This window comes from Babylonia areolata, chromosome 1 (assembly GCF_041734735.1).
Source record: "Babylonia areolata isolate BAREFJ2019XMU chromosome 1, ASM4173473v1, whole genome shotgun sequence".
NCBI lineage: Eukaryota > Metazoa > Mollusca > Gastropoda > Neogastropoda > Buccinidae > Babylonia > Babylonia areolata.
The window spans coordinates 38,231,665-38,254,104 of record NC_134876.1 but is presented as its reverse complement, the minus strand read 5'-3'; the positions used below and the strand labels follow the sequence as shown (position 1 = coordinate 38,254,104).

At 42.7% G+C, this 22,440-nt stretch overlaps 1 protein-coding gene across 4 annotated transcripts in view; it reads right to left on the bottom strand.

The window, feature by feature from the left end:
• The window catches only part of LOC143282666 (sodium-independent sulfate anion transporter-like), a 205,400-nt gene that overhangs the window by 89,810 nt on the left and 93,150 nt on the right, over positions 1–22,440 (bottom strand). For all 4 annotated transcript variants that reach the window (XM_076588336.1, XM_076588360.1, XM_076588344.1 and 1 more), the window contains one exon: positions 12,269–12,507. In XM_076588336.1, coding sequence (XP_076444451.1) covers positions 12,269–12,507 — 239 coding nt within the window. The remainder of the gene's footprint in view (positions 1–12,268; positions 12,508–22,440) is intronic.

Genomic DNA, 22,440 nt, shown 5'->3' with positions numbered 1-22,440 from the left:
TCATTTATAAACAGAGAGAAAGGTAAAGGACTTGTAACCTCCCCTTGTTTTAAACCTTTTTGACAAAGGAAAGCTTCGGTTACCCTACCCCCCCCAACGTACTCGAGCTTTTATACTTTGAATGGTTTTTAATATTTTCCCTTTTAAGCCAGACTTCCGCAGTACGGGCCACAGTTTACCATGTGAAATAAAATCGAAAGCCTTACGAAAGTCAGTGAAAGCAACAAATAATTTTCTATTTTTAAGCAAATATTTCTGTACCATTGAGAACAGCGTAAAAATATGGTCAATTGTTGAATGATCTTTTCGAAATCCGGCTTGTATATCACCTAATATGTCCTTACTTTCAACCCATGTTGATATTCTCTTGTTGATAATATGGCTGTACAGCTTTCCAGATATGTTCAAAAGTGAAATGCCCCTGTAATTGTCTGGCTTGTGTAAATCGCCTTTCTTGTGCAAGGGTTGAATAATCGATTCAGTCCAAGCTACTGGGTACTGACCCGAAGAAAATATGCTATTAAACAGTTTCAAAAGAAAAGGAACAATTAGCTCACTTGAGTGCTTAAAAAGTTCGGGTATAATGCCATCTGGGCCGGCTGCTTTATTGTTTCTTAGATGACGGATGGAATCGAGTATTTCTTGTTCAGTTATATCACTGTTCAGTAGGACATCGTCCTGATTGTCACTTTCTTCAGACCCATTCCCAGGTTCAAAGCCAGTGAAATCGTCATTTATCGTATCATTGTCATTCACACCAAAAACCTCTTTAAAGTGTTGTAACCATTCATCATCTGAGATGTTTCCAGTCTGTTTATTTTTCTTAGAAAATTGTCTGATATTTTTCCAAAACTGCTTGGAACCATTAATATTCCCTTCAAGTTCAGCTCTACATTTTGCTTTGTACGCTCTTTCTTTATTAGCCAATAGCTTTCTGTAAGACTTTCTGGACTCAAAATACACATGCCCATCTGCAGTAGGATCGGATCTCTGTTGACGTCAAAATTCACGGAGAGCTTTCCTTGTGCCCTTCCGATGTTCATGGCATTCTGAGTCGAACCAAATATTGCCTTTTATGGCTCTAGCACATCCTCTTTTTACAAGCATGCAAGAAGCGGCGGATTTTAGAGTAACTGAAAACAAGTCGACTGCTTTATTGATGTTTTCATCAATCAGGTGTTTGGCTTGTTCAACAGAAGCAATATTTTCCGGTAAATTGATACAATAAACGAATTCGTCACGTTTGTCATCAGACCAAATGAACCTAGAAATAAATGCATCTGTTCCCCCTTTATACTTTTGTCTATTACACTTTATAGGACATGATACAGGCATATGCTTAGAGTCTATCATTTCTTCTACAAGCATTCTGTGCGATAAATAGCTTAATGAAGTGGAGAAAATAAAATAATCAATGACACTACTACCAGAGGGAGACGTATAAGTGAAAACCCCATTTGTGTCTCCGTCGCAAACACCATTCAAAATGTACAGATCAAAATTAGGGCACAAGCAGAGTAACTTTTGGCCATAGTCATTGATCACTGCATCTTGTGAACAACGGTCAGGAATCGATTCGTGGCCATTGTCAAAGTCAAACTGAAAACCATCCTGTGTGTCGTCTGAGGAAAAGTCAGCACTAACCTGTTCTGGGAATTTGTTACCAGTCCTGGCATTAAAGTCTCCACACAAAATGAAGGAAGCATCCTCGTGGTTTTCAATAATGTCAAGTAGACATTGTTCTAGTATAGAAATCCCATTGTCTGGAAAGAGAGAGAGAGAGAGCTCAGAGGAAAGGATGGAGAGAAAGTGAGAGACAGAGACACACAGAGATGGATGGAATGTTTATTCATTTATTTGTTCATTCATTCATTTATTCATTGCCCCTTATGAAAAGATGTCAGAAAAATAAAAGTTTGAAAGAAAAATCAACAACAAAAATGTTATCATAGACAACGCATCATGCTTTGTAAAAAGACATACAACCAGCTAAGTGATAAATACATAGTACACAACATAGATATCTTATACCTTCTTTTAAGTAACATACCCTCACCTACGTAAAACATAATACACATCATGAAACATACCTGCTTTTGATTGTCATATGCACACCTAAGTAATACATAATACACATCATATATCATGCATGCTTGGTTAACAGCACTCAGTTAAATTATACAAGTTTTTCATATGTAAGTCGTGCTCAGTCACTTACACAAAGACTTAAGAATATGCTTATTTCTACTAGTTTGTTCATGCGCAAATGCTATGAGTAACAATATAAACTGTCTTGTGAATTTATAATATTTCAATGGTATGCATCGTACGCCTACTCTTAAATCATGCAAGACAGGGCAAGATAGGACAAGTGCACTTCATTTTCTTTCTCCATCTGGCAAAATGGACTTAATGAATCAGCTTCTTTGCACTTCTTAACGGTAACTATGTTCTGCAGTTGCAGAAATGCCCAATCAAAGTCTTGTCTTTGCATACGTTAAACATTTATCAAAATTCATTAGTGAAAAGGTTGACATCAGGAATAGTACAAAAGGTTCTGTAAATATTAAATCCTTCACTGTTATTTACATGGTCCCATTCTTGCCATCTACACAGAATTAACCTTTCTTCAAAAATCCAAAGACAACCATAAGTCCCCTCCACACCTTCGTTAATTTTATCATACCACCACAGTTTATTTTACCACTTGCGTCCAAATAAAATAACATTTTGTAGGCTTTGTGAGGTAATCTAGACTCATGCATTTTGAATAATTATAGCCAGTTTTTAACGCATATCATTACCAAATTTATATAAATACGATACCTATTTGTTTCTCCACGTATAAAATTAGAAGTTTTCGTATTTCTACACGTAAATACATTTTTGATGTAAATAAATGTACCTTTTCACAATGAAATGCTACTTTGTAGAGTTTCTGTAACTCAACACCATACTGAACCAATGGCTGGATTTTTTAGTCATATAGCCCAGAACAAGTATTGAAAGAATTACTCTTTGACTTCGATAGTTTTTGCAAAATGAATAATACTTAATAGAGCATGTTTTTGCTCTGCTGGAAAGATCGTTGCAGGCTGCCATAAAGCTCTGTCCAGTAAATAAAAATAAATTCGTAAGTATTTATATGCATTAATAACTGGCATTTCAGTACCATTATATGCCCATCTTTCCCTGGCATCTAAATATCCACTTTTCCTTAATACAATGGTGTTACTTTTATTCACCTTTACATTTAAGTGTAGAGCTGAAGCTGCACGACACTACTACTATTAAGAAGAAGAAGAAGAATCCAATTTATAAAGCGCCTTTCTATGTAAAACATGCTTAAAAATTACACTGTACTGTGAAAAAACAAATCAAAAACAAAGAGGCAAAGCCTTCAAGACTCACTTGTGCCTCACGCAGTATTCAGTAAAGGAATCATGGGTAGAGAAAAAAAAAAGAGATCCAAAAATTCGTTAAAAAGTGTTCTGTTAAATATAATTATGAAATAAGCTTTGGAGAAAAAAAAAAAAGCAAAGAAAACGCACGCGAGCGGGATCGAACCATGTTCAGTTCCAAAGCAAGCAATCCCCCACTGCTGAGGTGCATCTGACATTTGTTTTCTTCTTCGTGCGATAAATAGACCTGATTGCATTGGACGTAATAACGTCGTTTAAATCATGTTCTTTGTGTGTTTTATTATATCTCGATTATCGTTTTATTTCAGCAGTAAAGGAAAAGACGTTGCCATCACTTCAAGTACATCGCAACACATGGTAGTTCTCTAGATCTAGATCTGCACGAACCAGTCTACAACGGGCTGAATGAAACGATCGATTTTTCTTTTATGTTCATTCCAGTGTCCACTTTAGAACATTCATATGCAGTAAACACGTCGATGGTGTAGTTAGTATCATTGTATGTGTTCTGTCCAGAATATGTATTTCTTTCCTTTTAATTGTAAACATGAAAAACGAGGTCATGTTCTTCTTACCAAATACAACCTACCTTCTCAGTGGGAAGCGGTTTTTAGAATTTTCGGATTTCGGAACGAATCTCAACGAAATAAACCGTTAATGATCCGGGAGTACAGCTTAATTCGGGAGACTTACAACCTATTATTGGTATGACTGAAGATTTGTTTTCATACTATGTTTAAGCCAAATTTGGTATGTGGAAGCATTTCCAGACAAAATGGCAATGTTAAAGTTTAACACACACACACACACACACACACATACACAACCGAATACCGGGTTATAACATAGACTCACTTTGTTTACACAAGTGAGTAAAAAATGACAAGTAAAACATGCATTTTAACACTGAAAAAAAACCCAAAAAACCTAGCATTCATAACCCTGTACAAACAGACTACTGAACGCTTAAGTATGTTCAGACACCAGCCGCCATGGCGAAGTGGTTACTGTCACGGACTGTCTGCTGGTAGGACGTGGGTTCGAATCCCAGCGGAGGTGGGGTTTTCGGCCCGTGGCCAACTCCTACCCAGAGTTGAGTGTGCAATGGGCTTAAATGGGAAGACCGGGACCACACAGTCGAGTATCATCCACTTCATAGATGCGTCTTTGGGTGTGTTGCTCTAATTTCCTGACCAACACTGCAAGTGTCTGTATTACTCGGTCCTGGCTGACGCCGGGATATCATTATGACAGGAGGCGTAGAGAACAGCCTTGTCACGTAGTCCCATACCAAAATGGACCTCCATAGCAGCAGCTGCAGCAGCATCGTCCTCCTCCTCCTCCTTCTTCATCATCAGTATTAAAAAAAAATAATAATAATAAAATAAAAGCTCCAAATTATGTGGCCCTTCATGCCCTGCTCTCATGGTGACCTCAGTTTCGATACCCCTTCACTTCCGTGCTTGGGCTGAGTCTTGTCAACGTCTTCAGTGTCAACAGCTTCATGGGGGACTGTTGCTGGAGGGACGTGATGGCGATCACCACTCTGGGGGAGACGCTCACTCAGTCTAGCTCCGTGACTAAGTCATTATTGTCCTCAGTAGGGGGCTTAAAAGTTGGTGTCCAAATTAGGTTCACTCAGAACAGGCACTACCGAACACCACCAAAGTGACTCAGCAGCAATGCAGGGTCTCCTCTGGTGTGTGGCCTCCTGGTGACCTAACATCCATGGTCCCCTGTGGACTGCCGGCACTATGTGACAAACGAACCCGGGTGTGGCTGTGTACGGGGGAATCGAAATGAGCGGCATGGGAGTAATGCCACTGAAATGGTGCAGATGATAAGTCGGGCAAAAAACAAAAAAAGTATGTTAAGACACACCCAAAAATTTCTGTGCACAACATTACATTCATAATACATATCAGTTATCACACACCACAATAACTAAATATACTCATTTTATATAGATCACAATACATAATACTAACACTACAATACAAAAAAAAAGATACCATAATACTAAAAATACAACCCCAATACTTAAAACCGGTCATATACATCACAATGCCAAATTAATAGACGATCACAAAATTTAAGATAAATCTCCCCCCCCCCCCCTCCTTAAACAATGCATCAACAGCATAAAATACTTAAAACTAATCAAAACGCTAAAAAAAAGAGTAAATAAATAAATAAATAAAATTTAAAAAAAGAAACAAACAATCCCAGTATTAAACAACAGTCACATACATCACAATACCCAGACAGTGTACAGTATTCCAAATCACAATACTTAAAAAAAAATCACATGCCCCCCACCCCCCCTCCCCTGTGTTTGTAAATCTATAACAGTTTCAGATATTGAAGCAACATCACCATCTAATGATGATATAAATCATCCAAATTAATTACAAGTGAAGTAGTCTGTCAATTTAGTACGACATCCAATTCTGGCTTGACTATAAATACAACGAAAATTTTAAACCTAAAATACTGTATGTTTTTCAAAAGAATAGTCCCTGAAAAATTTCTCTAAATGTAATCGTTTTCAGAGCCAATAATGGCAACATATAATTTTAAAGAGGACTGTTTTTGTACAGAAGCCAACCATGTAAATTTATGTGTGATCAATAACAGAATAACCCGAATAACCCCTTTTAAATCCTGCTTTATGTTCACCTGTCAAATTGTGCTCATTTGTCAATTCTTGAGGTCTTATTTATAACTGTACAATACATTTTGCTACTTGCACCACACAGAGGTACATCGGTAATTACCTGGGTTATTTTTATCACCCTTTTTAAACAAAGGGATTACAACAGAATCTGTCCAGTTTTCCATGAAAATACCTTTATCAATACATTAAAAAGCTTTGTGAAGAAAAAAAGAAACCCACAAAACAGCCACTACTACAGCCACCCCAAGCATATTTCAACATTCTCAAATAATTTCATCTGGTCCTGCAGCTTTGCCTTCTTTTTTTTTTTTTTAATTTTCCTGTAAGTAACAATTCGTCTTTGTATGTTGGTCAGTTCATGGAACTACTCTCCATCACATTATCATCACTATGGTTTTATCATTTTCATCTTCCTTCAATAATAAAGCTTAGAAAGCTTTCATCTGCAGAAGTTTATTATTCAAGTATACTTTTAAAATGCCTAAACCAGTCATCGACTGTTGAATCGTTTCGAACTTGTTTTCTTTTAAATGATATTTTATGTATAGTTTCCCAAAACAATTTTGTTTATTTACCACATAGATAAGTTTATCAAGTATCAAATCATTATATTCTATTTCTTTTATTTTTTTAATCAGATTTTCTTACCCTCTTCTTGCCATACAGTATGCATCATCATCGCTTTTTTCTTTGGTAAGATTAAAAGTTCTAAGTAGTCTTCTCGCTTTTAACTTGGTTACTCGTCATTCCGTGTAAAACCAGACATTTTGTTCATCATGCATGATTAGATTGGGTTTTTTTCATACATTCTGCACGCACTTTAAGGCAATCATTAAGCATGTTCAACACAGCGATATAATCATAATGAATCAAATATGTTGCTCGATCGTTTAACTGAAGTGTTTCATCAGAATTCGTTGCACCCTACAAATCACTATTCCACACATTTTTTTTCAGTAATCTGGCTTTCATCCAATGTGCGTACATGTAGTATTTATTCCGTCTCCAAGTCTTAAATGTAGTTCAATAGGTTGGTGATCTGATTCTATTCTCTATGATACTTTAAAATGCAGGTGAAAAAAATCCATATACAGCAAAAAAAACAAAAAACAAATTGAAACAAAAATAATAATCACTGACAGTAGCTGTTACCTGTTTCTGATATATGTAAGTATACTGACCTTCGATATACCCACTTCATATAAATACCATTCATAAATATATAAACCAAGTGCAGTGCACATATTTTGCAAACATTTACCATATCTATTAATTACATTGCACGGTGACTTTCTGCGACATTAGTAAACAAAGGATTACTCCTGAATCAATTATTGTGTACATCATTGCCGTTGAAAATATCTTGAGAAAGCTTGGAAATTCTACTTAAATTCACAAGACAAAATTACATCAATATCATAAAACTCAAGCATACAATTAAAAATAATTCTTAAAGTGCACACATACCAATATCAATATCAAAGTAAAAATAATACGGTGAGCCCTCAGGTGACATGTATGAACACATATTATATCTTCATGTAAACCAAACAGAATAGTGATAATAATTAGTATTCATATAGCGCTGAATCTTGTGCAGAGACAAATCAAAGGGCTTCCACACCAGTCAGTCACACACATGCATAACTCTAGACTGAAAAAAACTGAAAAACAATGAAGACGCAGGGAAGGGAGGCTATCTTGGGAAGAGGTGGGGTTTAAGGCCAGACTTGAAAGAGATGAGTGGGGAGACCTGACGAAGCGAAAGAGGGAGCTCATCCCAAATGCAAGGTCCTGAGACAGAGAAAGAACGGCTGCCGACAGTGGGGTATCTGAATCTGGGTATGTGTAGACAGAGTGGATCCAAAGCCGATCGTTGAGAGCGAGATGGGGTGTAGATGTGAAGGCAGCCACAGGGATAGGAAGGGGCAGATTTGTGAATACATTTATAAAAAAAGAGTGCAGTTCTTGTACTTGATATTCTGTGTGAGACAGGGAGCCAATGGAGATGCTGTAAAAGAGGATCGGTGTGCTCAGATCTTTTCTTTCTTAGGACAAGTCGGGCAGCAGAGTTTTGTATGTGCTGGAGGGACTGGAGGGATGAAGCAGGCAAACCAGACAATAGAGAGTTGAAGTCTAGATGTTGCATCGGTGGACAGATATTTCCGAATGGAACTGATGCGCCGTAACTGACAGTAGCAGGATTGACAGGTCTGGCTGACAAATTTTTGCATGGACAGTGTGTTGTCAAGTACAACACTGAGGTTCCTGACTGAGCTGGAAAGACGGATGGATTTACTACCAAGTTTGTGTCAATTGTGATGGAAGTGAGTTTTTGTTCAGTTCCTATGATCATTGCTTTAGTTTTGTCCGCGTTCAACTTTAACTTATTTAGAGTCATCCAGTTTTGAATGTCCAGGAAGCAGTCGGATGTTTCCTGAAAGAGCGAGGACAAATTTTCAGGGGTATCACTTTTCTGAAGTTGAGTGTCATTGGCATAAGAACGATGACTGACACACAAGAATCACAAGAATATTTGGTGAATTCATCTTAATTTCTTGAATGTAAGATACAGAGTTGTTTTTAGTAAGACAATATACCACATGAGCGTCTTCGTTGTTTGTTAAATCGGACAGATTTTTTCTCCTTTTTTTCATGCAAAAGCAATATTTTGAAAGTCTTCCAAAAAAGTTTCTACCAGAAACAGAAAATCAAACGTTAACAAAATATACAGAAACTCTTTATTGTTTACTTTGGAGAGATATAATCCAGTGCAGAAACAAAAAAACAACGTCCATGCTCTCTAGAAGCACCAGTCACGAAAATGTAACTCTGATATTTACATAAACTCTTCCTTTTTTTTTAATCCACTATGCATTTCCCCTTTCGTTCATCTATTAGACCACTGGGTTCACTGCACTTTCTCTACTTGTTGACATTTTCCTTTTGAGATGTCCCCTCAGTAAAACGTCTTTCCTTGTTGACATTACCCCTTTGAGATGTCCCCTCAGTAAAACTTAAAACATTCTTAACTATGGGTTATTTAGTATCTGTCTGCACTTGTGAAATATGTTCAAAACCAATCTCTACATGAATGTTGCTTCCAGTTACATTAGAAGCGTCATTACAAACAACATCAGACTCCCGAATTATATCATTTACATTTTCAGATTTAAGGACACTGACAGGATTAAACACATTATTTCTCACTGTTGATCACATATGCCTTTAACACCTGAGCCCTCGCAGATCCAGTGTTTACAATATCAACCGGCACTCACCGTGTTCTCATCCACTGATTCAGCACTGTCTCGTGCACAGCATTCTACCTCACACCTTCATGCCTGCTACAACTCCCCTGGACCAGCACTACATGAGACCACTGCAGTAAAAGGAGTGTAGTTTACTAAAACAATGAAAATTGATGGAGAACTGTTGATTTAATCTGTTGGACAAAGCTATGTTATCATACTTTCGAAATCCGTAAACGGTTCAATTTAGAATGCCAACTGTACCAAGCAAGAACAAACAAATTATTTATAATAGTGTTTTGGTACGAGAATACTTGTACCTGGTCCACAAGGGAAGTTATCATGGTACGAGTTAACTCGTACCTGGAGTTGAATGAGTTTTACAGTTTTCACCAGTGTTGAAATAGGCAGGCCACCCCCCTTGACATTTCCAAGAGATTCTCCCTCCCAAAGATAGAACTTCTTTCCATCGATTTGGAGATGGCAGTAAATCACGATTGCTTGTTTGCCCTCACTCCCGGCCTTTTTCAGGTGTGGCAGCATTTTCTTTCTCGCCTCCCTGACTCGTTGAGAAAATTCATCCGCAATGAACACGCTGCTGTTCTTCCGTTTAGATTTGGCTTTCAGGACTACTTCTTTGCCTCTCAGTGGCAAAGGTACAGCGCGCAATGACGGGTGAGTTGCACCAGGAGTTCAAGAGGTGGACTTGGTGGAACTGAATGTCACCAGAGGCCGTATTCAATAGACCATCGTGCCTGCGGATAAATGTGTACCTGCGGCTAATCTGCCTGAGGCAAGGCAAACTGCCTGAGGGTAAGCAATCGCCAGTATTCAATTGCACAAGAACCTACCTGCGGGTACAAAAGCAAAGGCTACAAAAATGAAGTGGGTGCACTTGCAGACAATGAATAATGGAATGCCCGCTATTTGCAAAACGTCGAAATGCGTTCATTCCAGAGAAATATTTGAACCACAGACAGCTCCAGCGTGTCCATCAGGGTCCATATTCAAGACAAAAATAATTTTGCCTGAAGGTAAGTTACCTTGACATGGCAGGGTACAGTTTACCTTGAAAGTTAAGTAATCTTCGTATTCAAGACACACCAAGCGCACTCAGGCAGCTAATCAGAAATCCCGGGGATTCCCTTCTGCGCTGCTCTTTTACTTCGCACTGCACCAAAGTGGGACAATTGAAAAAACAACAACAAAGGTTCAGTGGCAAAGCACTGATGAGAGTCATCAACTTGTCAAATGTGGGGGCCACTTTCACATTCTGACACATTGTCCTCCCTGCTTTTCTGCTAATTTCAAAAATAAAATAACAGAGTTCGGATTCAAATATTTCTCTGGAATGAATGAATTTCGATGATCTGCAAATGGCGGGCATTCCATTATTTATCGTTGGAAAGTGCACTCACTTCGCAGATACATACGTAATTCATATGCAATATAATCACGTCTGCCAGTCAATACGTCAATTTTGAATGCACAGCGAATAAAGGATAAGATCAAACTATCACGGGCTGTATTGAAGACATAGTCTCTCTTCAAAATGCCTGTTTTCCCTTTACAAAACTAACGCATTAAAAGGATTCGCCATATTTACCTCTGCTTCATGGGCTGTCACCCTTGGCAGATAGCGTAAATTGCCTTCACTTTTGTAGACCCGCGGCTAGGCTCTTGTGTTCCTGAATACCGGCTATTGCTTACCCATGGGCAGTTTGCCTTGCCTCAGACAGATTTTCCGCAGGTACACATTTACCCGCAGGCACGATGGCCTCTTGAATATGGCCAAGAAGGTCGTTGCCGCCTGCGACTCGTCATTCCTTGAAAGACCATAGAAGATGATGTTATTTCGCTTCGAGCTCCCTTCAAGGGTTTTTTTTTTTTTCTTTCTTAAGTTTGTTTTTTGTTTTATAATATCCTTTTCTTCAGATCTTCGTTTCCATATCGTAGGTCGGTGATTTCCTCCTCCAGGGACTGAACCTCTTCCTGCAGAGTGGTGTGGCTCCATTTGTCAAACAGGTCTGTCTCAAGCTGTCCTTTTGTGGTCACTGGTCATGTTCCACATTTCCGCAATACAGAATAAAGTGCCACAGAACAAAAACATGAGGAGGCATTCTACCATGACACCATCTTTCATCGTCTTTGTGTTCAATGTCCGCTGGCGCATGGCGATGCACTCCTTGGCTCTCTGCTTCATTTAACTGCAAAACGGGGTAGAAGCAACCACACCTAGCCCGGAAATCTACCTGGCATATGGTACTTCATGAATGTATCAATTCCAACTTCCAGATACCTCCGCAGTCCAGAGAAATTAACAATTTTAGCAGAGCTAGTTAACATGTGTGTGTCACTACTGATTGCTGATCACACACCCACAAGATATATATATATATATATATATATATATATATATATTGCAGGATGCCAAATCATGGGCGCACACACACACTGCACTTCCCTCCCCACATGTACCTCAACCCCCCCCCCACCCCCATCCTTTCTTGGAAGCATACAAGACCACTGCCAGACTGGACAGTTTACAGATATGCACATATACCCATTCACTTCCACATGACTGCATCCAATCCCTATGCAAACACAGCCACCCCAACACAAACCATCTTACACAACCACATGAACTCCCTTCACAAACACAACTGAGAAATAAAACCATCCAACACAACCGCACTGACTCCCTTCGCCAAAGAAAAAAAAAACACCTCCACACAAACCACCAAACTCAACTGCACTCACAGCCTGCACAAACTCGAGTTACCCACCCAAACACAACCGCATCTACTCACTATATCACAAACACATCCACCCCACTCCCCGCGCTCCCTACCCTTCCGAAAGTCAACCACCCCCTTTCCTCCACTTCTCGACCCCCACACTCCACCCCACACACTGACCTGTAGCTGGGCAGCCACTGTATGATGGGCAGTTTGCGCTTCAGCGTGCGAACCGAGCAGCACTGGCGGGCAGACTCTTTCAGCCGCCTGCGGAGCCGAGCACCGACTGGCACTTCTTCTTTGGCCACAGGGATCCCCTCCTCCACGCCGGCTGCCTCTGCCTTCTCCCCTTTCTCCCTGCCGCCTCTGGTGATGCTGACGCTCGTGTCTTCGGCATTGATGCCGCCATTGGTAGCGGGCTGAAAAGGCCAAGAGAAGAAGAAAGAGCAATTGAGAGAAAACGTGGAACGACCACGATTTCTCGCAGTCCCACGGTTTCTCTCAAAGTTAGAGAAATCGTGGGAAGGGAACGACCACTTTCTCACAAGCCCACACTTGCTCGAAAAGTGAGAGTAAGCGTGTGGTGGTGCTCACACGAATTATCTCGAGGTACGAGAACGCGTGGGATTGTAAGAAAGCGTGGGCTAACATGTGGCGGATTTTGGGTATACCTTGATCAACGTGATTGGGTGTTATCGACAAATGGAACATGTGTGAAAGCTGAGGGAAGATACATCACAATGCAAGCATGGTCAGTTAAAGTGTACGTATGTCCAAACATCTGTGCTCGGACAATTAAATAGCTTCCCTCGTGATTATGCAGATGTAACATATGATTGTTGCTGTGCTGCTGATATTGATAAACAAGTCCTCTGCATCTGATTAAGAAAAAAGAATTGGGCCTTCAACTCATTAACCCTAAAATCAATGCTGTAAGCTGAAACTACTGTTTATATTTCATGCTGTACAGTCGTCTGCGCGCGCAGTTGTGTGCTTGAGTGGCACAGAAAGGAGTACTTTTTTTCCATTTGCGAAAAGGTGTAGTGTTACCCTACCCCATTCGTTTCCACCATAAAACATCCGGAACTGTAATGGTTTGTGGGTTCATGGACAGTTTGTTGTAGAAGCCTCTCTCTTCTTTTTCTTCTACTTCTCCTCCTCCTCCTCCTTCTTCCACTGTGCCAAAACCTCTCTAAAATATTTTACCCCACCACTTTTATCTAAACTCTCGCTTCTGGTCATATCTATATTATCAAATGCTTGGTTTTCGGGACAGACGGAGGCCGGGATTATGCTTCTCGTCAAGGTGGTGCCCGTTCATGCTGACCCCGAAGCGGAGGAAAAAAAGAAGAAGAAACACGCGTATGACGAAAAGACAATGAATGAGATATTTTGGGACATCTCACAGTCCCTGGCATTTTGCCCCATTGTGTTTTTCAAAGGCCATGTCACGGGTGTGTATCTGACTGCCTGCCTGTCGGTCCGCCCTAAATCAAACGCAAATACAGTGCATGTGTATTCTGCGTCGGGGAGGGTGGGGTGAGTTGAAAGCGTTCAGTGTGCGGGATGTAGGCCCATCGTGATTTTTTCTTGCGTGTTTTTAGTAATCACAATTTACCTGTCTGGCAAGTTTAAACTGCGGAATAAATGCAGGGGGAAGGTATATATGTCTACAGGCCAATTTCCTTTCTCTGGGCCCGAAAAATGACTTTTGAGGGGTATATGTACTTCAAACGGCACTACATCCACATCTTTCATCACAAAGTTAATTTCTTTATGTTTACAGAAAGGGATTACAGTGAGCTATCCCATAAATGACATTAAAAATTGGGTTAGTGCCGTAATACCTTGTCATGTGATAAATACTTCGGTTAAACTTGAAATGCTCAAACGCCAGCAACCTGGTTACTGGATGAAGGATTTCTTTATCAAAATGAGGTAACTGCTGACATAAGGCGCTGTACGGGAATGCGCTTTTGTGTTACATATGTAGTATTGAGGTCAGATCAGTGGCACAGCCCTTCCTACTGGTACCATGTAACCCAGTACTACCTGCCGCATGTGAAGTCTCCCAACGACGGACCAGGCGGAGGAGGAAACCTTTCCCAACGGCTGTGAAGGCGGAAGAGGATGACCAAAGGTCAGGGGGAGCTCTTATCCTTGGCTGGAAGTCGTCCTAGGAGACGGAGCTCCGAAGAAAAAACCTGCACCTGCCGAGGCCGTCCTTGGGGACAGGCAAATGATGCTGCTGGCAGTTCCTAGTCACGACTCTGCACGCAGGCGGCTGTGGGGTGATGGTCGTCCGCCAAGATGCGGCGCCCGTATCCTCCCACAGTGTCAGAGCAGCCCTTTTCAGGGACAGCACTGCTCTCCCCACACGGGGAAGGGGGAGATAAAAGGATCCCTAAACAAAGCCTGCCTCGCCTAGTACCTAATGGGAAACCGCACCTACTTGGACATCCAACAACAGAAGAAAAGAACCATGAGTCATGCCCTGACTTTGGGTGCCTGGAATATTCGCACCCTTCTAGACAGAGACAACAGACCAGAAAGACACAGAGCGCTCATTGCTAGAATGCTTGATCGCTACCAGGTGGACATAGCAGCCCTGAGCGAAACCAGGTTTGCCGGTGAAACCCAACTGGAGGAAGTTGGAGGGGGCTACACTTTCTACTGCACTGGGAAGCCAGATGGCACCCCAAGAACCCCAGGCGTGGGCTTTGCCATATGAACCAAACTTGCACGACAGCTTGACAGCCTTCCACGTGGGATAAACAATAGACTGATGACCCTGCGTCTGAAGCTATCCAAAGATCGCTTCTCTACAGTCATCAGCTGCTATGCCCCAACGATGACCAACCCTGGTGACATCAAAGAAGCTTTCTACAAGGAACTCAGCCGCACCATTTCAGCGGTAGACAGAAAGGACAGGCTGATCATCCTTGGGGATTTCAATGCCCGCGTCAGCGTGGACTTCTCATGGCCAAAGTCCAAGGACAGCACGGCACTGGCAAGTGCAACTCCAACGGACTGCTTTTGCTCTCGCTCTGCACGCAGCATGGACTGATCATCACCAACACCCTCTTCCAACAAGTGGACAAGTACAAGAACACGTGGATACACCCCCGCTCCAAGCAATGGAACATGCTGGACTATGTGATTGTCCAGCAGAGGGACAGAGGTGATGTTTCCATTACACGCTGCATGAGAGGAGCAGTCTGTTGGTCGGACCATCGCCTGGTATGCAGCAAGATGAACATCAGACTTGTACGCAAGCTCCAACCAGCCAGGCAGAAACCCACTAGGAAGCTGAACATCCATCACCTCCCTATCACCAAGGACGTGCTGCAGCAGCAAATCCAAGCAGCTCTCCAACAAATTCCTGCATCGACTGATGTAGAAGAGGTATGGAGCACCTTTAGAGATGCTGTGTACACAGCAGCACCTGACACACTCGGCTTTGTACAGAGGAGACACAAAGACTGGTTTGACGAGAACGACTCTGGAATCTCCAAGCTCCTGAACACACTGCATATACGGCATCAGGATCACATTTCCGATAAAGACTACCAGAATAAGGAGAACCAATTCTTGCAAACCAGGCAACTCGTACAGAAGAGGCTGCGTGAGATGAACACCTGGTGGGAGAGAAAGTCCGAAGAGATGTGTATGGGCCGAAAGTCACAGGATCAACCCCTGTCCGAGCCTTGGACCTGACCACCCTCCTGACAGACAAGAAAGACATCCTTGCCCGCTGGGCAGAGCACTTCAACACCCTCCTCAACAGGGACTCGTCCGTATCTGACGAGGTAATTGCAGCCCTCCCACAGCTACCAGTCAATGATTCGCTAGCTGCCCCTCCCACCAAGGCCGAGACCCAGAAGGCCCTGAAGCTGACAACGTCAGGAAAAGCACCAAGAGCGGATGGAATCCAGGCTGACATCTACAAGTATGGAGGCGAGGTGTTGACAGACAAGCTGACCGCCCTGTTCCAATCTATCTGGGAGAGAGGGGAGGTCCCCCAGGATTTCAGGGATGCTTCAATTGTCCACATTTACAAACGGAAGGGAGACAAAACATCCTGCGATAATCACCATGGAATCTGTCTCCTCTACATCGCCAGCAAGATCTTCGCCTTCATCATACTGAACGGACTGGTTGACCATGTCTCCAACACAGTCATCCCTGAAGCACAGTACAGCTTCCGCTCAGGCAGGGGAACATGTGACATGGTGTTTGCCATACGGCAGATGCAAGAGAAGTGCTGTGAGCAGAACAAGGAGCTCCACATTGGTCTTTGTAGTCCTGACTAAGGCCTTCGACACGGTGAACCGCCGTGGTCTGTGGAAGATCCTCCTAAATCTCAGCTGCCCAGAGAGCCTAATCCAGCTGATTGCGTCATTCCACGATGGCATGCAGGAGAGAGCACAGGAAAATACTAACATGTCGGATCCATTCCCTGTGATAAATGGAGTGAAGCAGGGCTGCGTCCTGGCACCCACACTGTTCTCCATTCTATCTCTGCCATGCTGATTGACGCCTTCCTAGACTGTGACCAGGGCATCTACACTCAGTTGAGGCACTGTTGTGAGAGTTCCTTTTCGCTGATGACTGTGCACTTGCTGCACACACCCATGAGTACATGCAGTTCATTATGGACAGGTTCTCAACCTCCTGCAGGCGCTTTGGACTCGCCATCAGCCTCAGCAAGACTGAATCCATGTACCAACCAGCTAGCTCACAGAACGCCAGTGCTCTCCCCCCCCCCCCCCCCCCCCCCCCCCCCATAAAACAAGATTGATGACACAGAGCAAGTCAGTCGACAAGTTTTGCTACATGGGCAGCATCCTATGCAGCAATGGAGCCCTTGATGCAGAAGTGACGCTGCGCATCGCCAAGGCCAGCTCTTCCTTTGGCAGACTCAACAACAGGCTGTGGAACAACAAAGGCATCAGGCTCAACACCAAAATCAAAACCTACAGAGCTGTTGGGCTGACCACCTTGTTGTACTGCTGTGAAACATGGACGACGTATCGCCGTCACATTTAACAACTTGAGCAGTTTCACCAGAGATGCCTACGAAGAAACCTCAGCATAAAGTGGCAAGACAGGGTCTCCAACCTCCAGGTCCTAGAGAGAAGCGGCCTGCCCAGCATCAAAAGCCTGCTGATCCAGTGCCACCTACACTGGACAGGACATGTCCGCATGACAGACAGCAGGATCCCGAAGATGCTACTGTATGGCCAGCTGAAGGAAGGCCACCAGGAACTTGGAAGACCCTGCAAGCGCTTCAAGGACACCTTGAAGACAAACCTCAAAGCCTGTGACATAGACATCGCTTCCTGGGAAACTGATTCCTTTGACCGCTCTCGCTGGATGATGCTGTGCTCTGGTGGCATAAAGACGTTTGAAAACAAGAGAACGCTGGCCATCAAGGAGAAGCGTGAGCGAAGGAAGCAGGGCTCAACATCTGGAGACGTTTTCCCTTGCAACACCTGTGGGAAGTGCTGCGCATCCAGAATCGGCCTCTTCTCCCATATGATGACACACACCGACAGTTAAGCTTGCCTGCCTATTCATCCGTCGGACCGACGGGAGACTCCATCATCATGTAGTATTGCATATAATCAGTCTCATTAACATGTTTTAAGTCCAAGCCTATCGCAAGGGCCATATCGTAAATGAAACGTGGTGGGTTTGTTTTTGTTTTGTTTTGTGTGTGTGTGTGTGTGTGTGTGTGTGTGTGTGTGTGTGTGTGTGTGTTTCAAATGCATTTTTATGAAATAAATTTCACTGTATCAGAATGACTGTTTTAATGCATGGGGAGTACATATATAGACCAGTTTTCCTTCCTTAAACTGTTCAGATGAAATCTGGGGTATACCCAGTTGCAACGCCACAGTACCCATATAATAAACTTATTCATTTTCATTGTGTTAAACAGAAAAGGTAGGAGTGTGGGCAAACAAAATTCTGTATCAGTCACAACAAAAACAACTTCGAGACGTAGATAAGATTAGTGACCGCACTAAGCAAAACGAAATACGACCTTTGATATGGTTACACAAAGTTTGCAAAGAGACCAGATGATCCATTGGACACAATAGCCGAATGGTTAAAGCGTTGGACTTTCAATCTGAGGGTCCTGGGTTCGAATCTCGGTGATAGTACCTGGTGGGTAAAGGTTGGAGATTTTTACGATCTCCTAGGTCAACATATGTGCAAAACTGCTAGTGCCTGAACCCCTTCGTGTGTATACGCACGCAGAAGATCAAATACGCACGCTAAAGATCCTGTAATCCATGTCAGCGCCCGGATCCTCGCACGCTCAATAAATTGCAGCCAACAATAAGAAATTTTTACAAGCAATACAAGACTTTATTCATTCACACAGACATACTCGCAAAAGCGACGGAAGTGATGTGCTAAAAACTATTTCCCTTTATACCCCCGTCTCAACCTTACTAACCCGGTATTTCAAATCGCTTCATCATGCCAAGCTTTGTTGTTTTTAAAGAGGAAAAAAACAAACAAACAAACAAACAAACATCACATTTGCTCGAACATCGAGACTCGGACTCCTGTAAGCAGGTGAAGTGTTGGGATACACGGCGAGCACGCCCCAGTGAGACAGTAGTTTACGCGGGTCGAGGAGAACACAGATGATGTACCCAGGTCACACTCGGGCACTAGATGGCACTCGGGAAGATACGTGGGAGGACCGTAAACCCCAGAGAGGACATCAGGTACCAAGGGAAACTGCACTCTTCGGAGCTGTAAAAAGACTCGAGTCAAGAGTCAAGCACAAGAAAAACAGGATGCATGTGCTAAGGCAGACAGAGGGGTTTCGCACACACCCACATGAAACGGTCCTTCTTAGAATAGTGAATGATTTGCTTTCGGGATTTGATGAGGATAAGATATCTGTTCTCGCTCTCTTAGACTTGTCAGCAGCTTTTGACACCATCGACCACTCTATCCTCTTGAACAGACTTAAAACTTCCTTTGGTATTCGCGACACTGCACTAGCATGGATCACGTCTTACCTGTCAGACCGTACACAGAAAGTGTGTGTAAATGCTAGATACTCTAGAGTATCTGCCTTAAAATATGGTGTCCCACAGGGGTCCGTCCTAGGTCCTGTTCTTTTCGTGCTGTATGCGGCTCCTGTGTCGGATGTCATCAGTCATCATGCGATGTCGCATGAGAGCTTTGCTGATGACACACAACTTTATCAGTCGGCTTCCATAGCTGAATTTGATGCACTGGTGACTCGAACACAGGAGTGCATTGCTGGTCTAAAGGACTGGGTGACTCTCAACAAGCTGCAACTAAATGATGATAAGACTGAATTTATGATAACCTGTCCAAAGAAGTTTCGTCAACATCCGTCCTTTCCTGACTCTGTTCTGATCAATAGCACATCTGTTTCACTTTCTCCTTCTGTTCGCAGTCTTGGTGTAATCCTAGACCAGTCTCTTTCCTTCCAACAGCACATTTCGAATATCTGTAAAGCTGCCTATTTGGAACTGCGTAGAATCAGCTCTATCCGCCACTATCTCTCAACCGATGCAACCAAGACACTTGTATGCTCTCTGGTTCTCTCAAGATTGGATTACTGCAACTCTCTTTTGGCCGGCCTTCCCAAATATCTGTTCGACAGACTCCAACGAATTCAGAACAACGCTGCCAGACTCATTTGCAGAGCTTCTAAATTTGACCATGTTTCTCCTCTCCTTCAGTCTCTCCACTGGTTGCCTGTTTCTGATCGAATAGACTATAAGCTATCCACTCTGACCTTTTCTACAGTCAATGGATCTGGCCCCATGTATCTTTCTGAACTCCTCCATATCTATACCCCGTCTCGCCAGCTCCGTTCTTCCTCTGATACTCGACTTCGCAGGATACCTCACGTCAGAAGTAAGACCCATGGACGCAGATCGTTTTCTTTTCAATCGCCAAAGACGTGGAACAAGCTCCCTGATAACCTCCGTCATTCTGATTCCCTCGCATCTTTTAAATCTCGTTTCAAAACTCACCTTTTCCCTCAGCAATAAGTTCAATTGTGGCAGGTCCACTTCCTTTGCGTTAGCTGTGCTTGACTATGTACGTATACATATGTATGTGTACATAACTACATGCATGTATATGAATGTGCATTGTGTGCGCGTGCGTTTATGTAAGTTTGTGCCTGCCTATGTGTGCGTATGTGTTAGGGTAGCTGTTAGATACACATGTATTGTTAAAATGTATGTACGCAGTGTGTGTGTGTGTGTGTGTGTGTGTGTGTGTGTGTGTGTGTGTGTGTGCGCGCGCGCGCGCGCGCGCGCGTGTGTGTGCGTGTGTAGTCATATTTTGGTGTGTGTATGTAACATAGATGTAATGTTTTCTGTTAACAAAGCGTTTTTGTAAAGCACCTAGAGCAGATTTCTGGATAGTGTGCTATATAAGTATCCATTATTATTATTATGAAATACATATCAGTGGCCGCTCACTTTCTATAGAAAAACAAAACAAAACAAAACAAACAACACTCTTCACTCCCTTCCAACATGACTCACCTCAAGAGCTCGCGAGGTGAAAAAAACATAAGGAAACGCAGTGGCACTGGAGGCCCCAAAACCGAACCGAATCGGAAAAAATCCTCTCAAACTCCAAAATGAATGGCGCAGGATTTGAAAGAAAACAACAACAAAAAACAAAAACCTCTCCCTGACCGGGTACAAATGCCAGTGCTCAAAACATCTTCCGCTGCCCACGACATCGACAGGTGAGTTTTTCTTCATCCATCTTGTAGCTCAGCTTAATAACGTGCAGTTATACATGCACGAGAAAAAAACAACCTGACCTGACTTCGAGGGAGAGAAGGAAAACACACGCACGCGCGCGTACACACACACACACACACACACACACACACACACATGCACGCACGCACGCACGCACACACGCACACACGCGTGGAAAGAAAAAGGGGAAAAAACAAAAAGCACCGAAAATCATAACGTATTCGAGGGGTCAAGTTGACCCAACTTTCCTCTTCTCTTTCTTCCGTCACCATACTGTCGCACGCAACATTCTTGAATGCAAACAGTGAAACATTGATATTGGGACAGAAAACCGAAGAGAAAGTGGATACAACAGCCGAACCATCAACTCCCAGGGGGAAAAACAGCTGCAAGCTTCAACTGTTTTTTTGTTTTTTTTCAAAACATTGCTGTATTATTTGTGACAAGGCGAAGAAATGGATCCTAGTTTTTAAAGACAAGAACTGTCAAATGGGAAAAAAGTGTGGAAAAATTGCTGGACTCGATCAATAGGCAGCTACTCTAACTGAAGGAATTGTGATCCCCCATAATACATGACAGGTCTTGGGGCACGGGAAACACACAACCACAAAATCTTTCGGAAGGGACTTAATTCTGTGGCACGTGGACAGAGACAAATTATTTACAGAGCAAAAGGAAGATCACAGGGAACATTTTAACCACGTGTGCGAGGATATTGTGTCCTTGAACTTGAAAGTGCAGTCTTCGACAGTGGACATAATTAAGTTGCAGCTTGAGGCCCGAAACCATCTCTCCCGATTACGTGATTCTACACCCCTGCGGGGACAATATTGGTTTACAGGGTACAGGGTCAGGATCTGGCACAACACATTCAACAAATGAAACTGCCATTCAAAAGGTAACAAGAAAACCAGGCCAGACACCACCGGTGTTCAGTGGCACACAGGGCTTCGTTGTTAACCCATCTGGCCTTCAGTATTAGCTCCAGTCATGTTTCACAAACCAAAAGGCGGAGCCTCTACTCAAAATAATTGACACATTCGCGCATTCGACTTACTGCAGATGACGCTGCTCTGTCCAGAATCATGCAGATTCTGGCCAGATACACGTAACATGTGAGCAAACCCATAATAGAATTGACAAGCTGGGTGCCACTCACTGCAATGAATCTGGCCACACCAGCTGAGTGCAACCTCTTGTTTATCCTGTCACAGACAGTATAATCGTGCAACACGTTCTGCAGGTGTCACTGAACGCAACAACTGGGTGAGAGGAGTATGCCTTTGTCACGTGTAACCTTGCAGTTGCAAAAAAAGCACTGATGGCCATTTAGCATGAACATGAAGGATGTTGTGTATGAAGAGTCCTTTATTGTATAATAGTTTAGCGTTGAGAGGAAGGATACCTATTTGTAATCAGTTTTAGTCAACATTGAAGATTGACAATGGTTAGCTCTTTTATGGATACTCATCAAATGGTTTTTGTAAAATTTGCTTGCTGAATCCCAAAGCGTAGAAGCGTAGTTAATACTGGACTGAATGTATGAATAAAATAATAATTTTC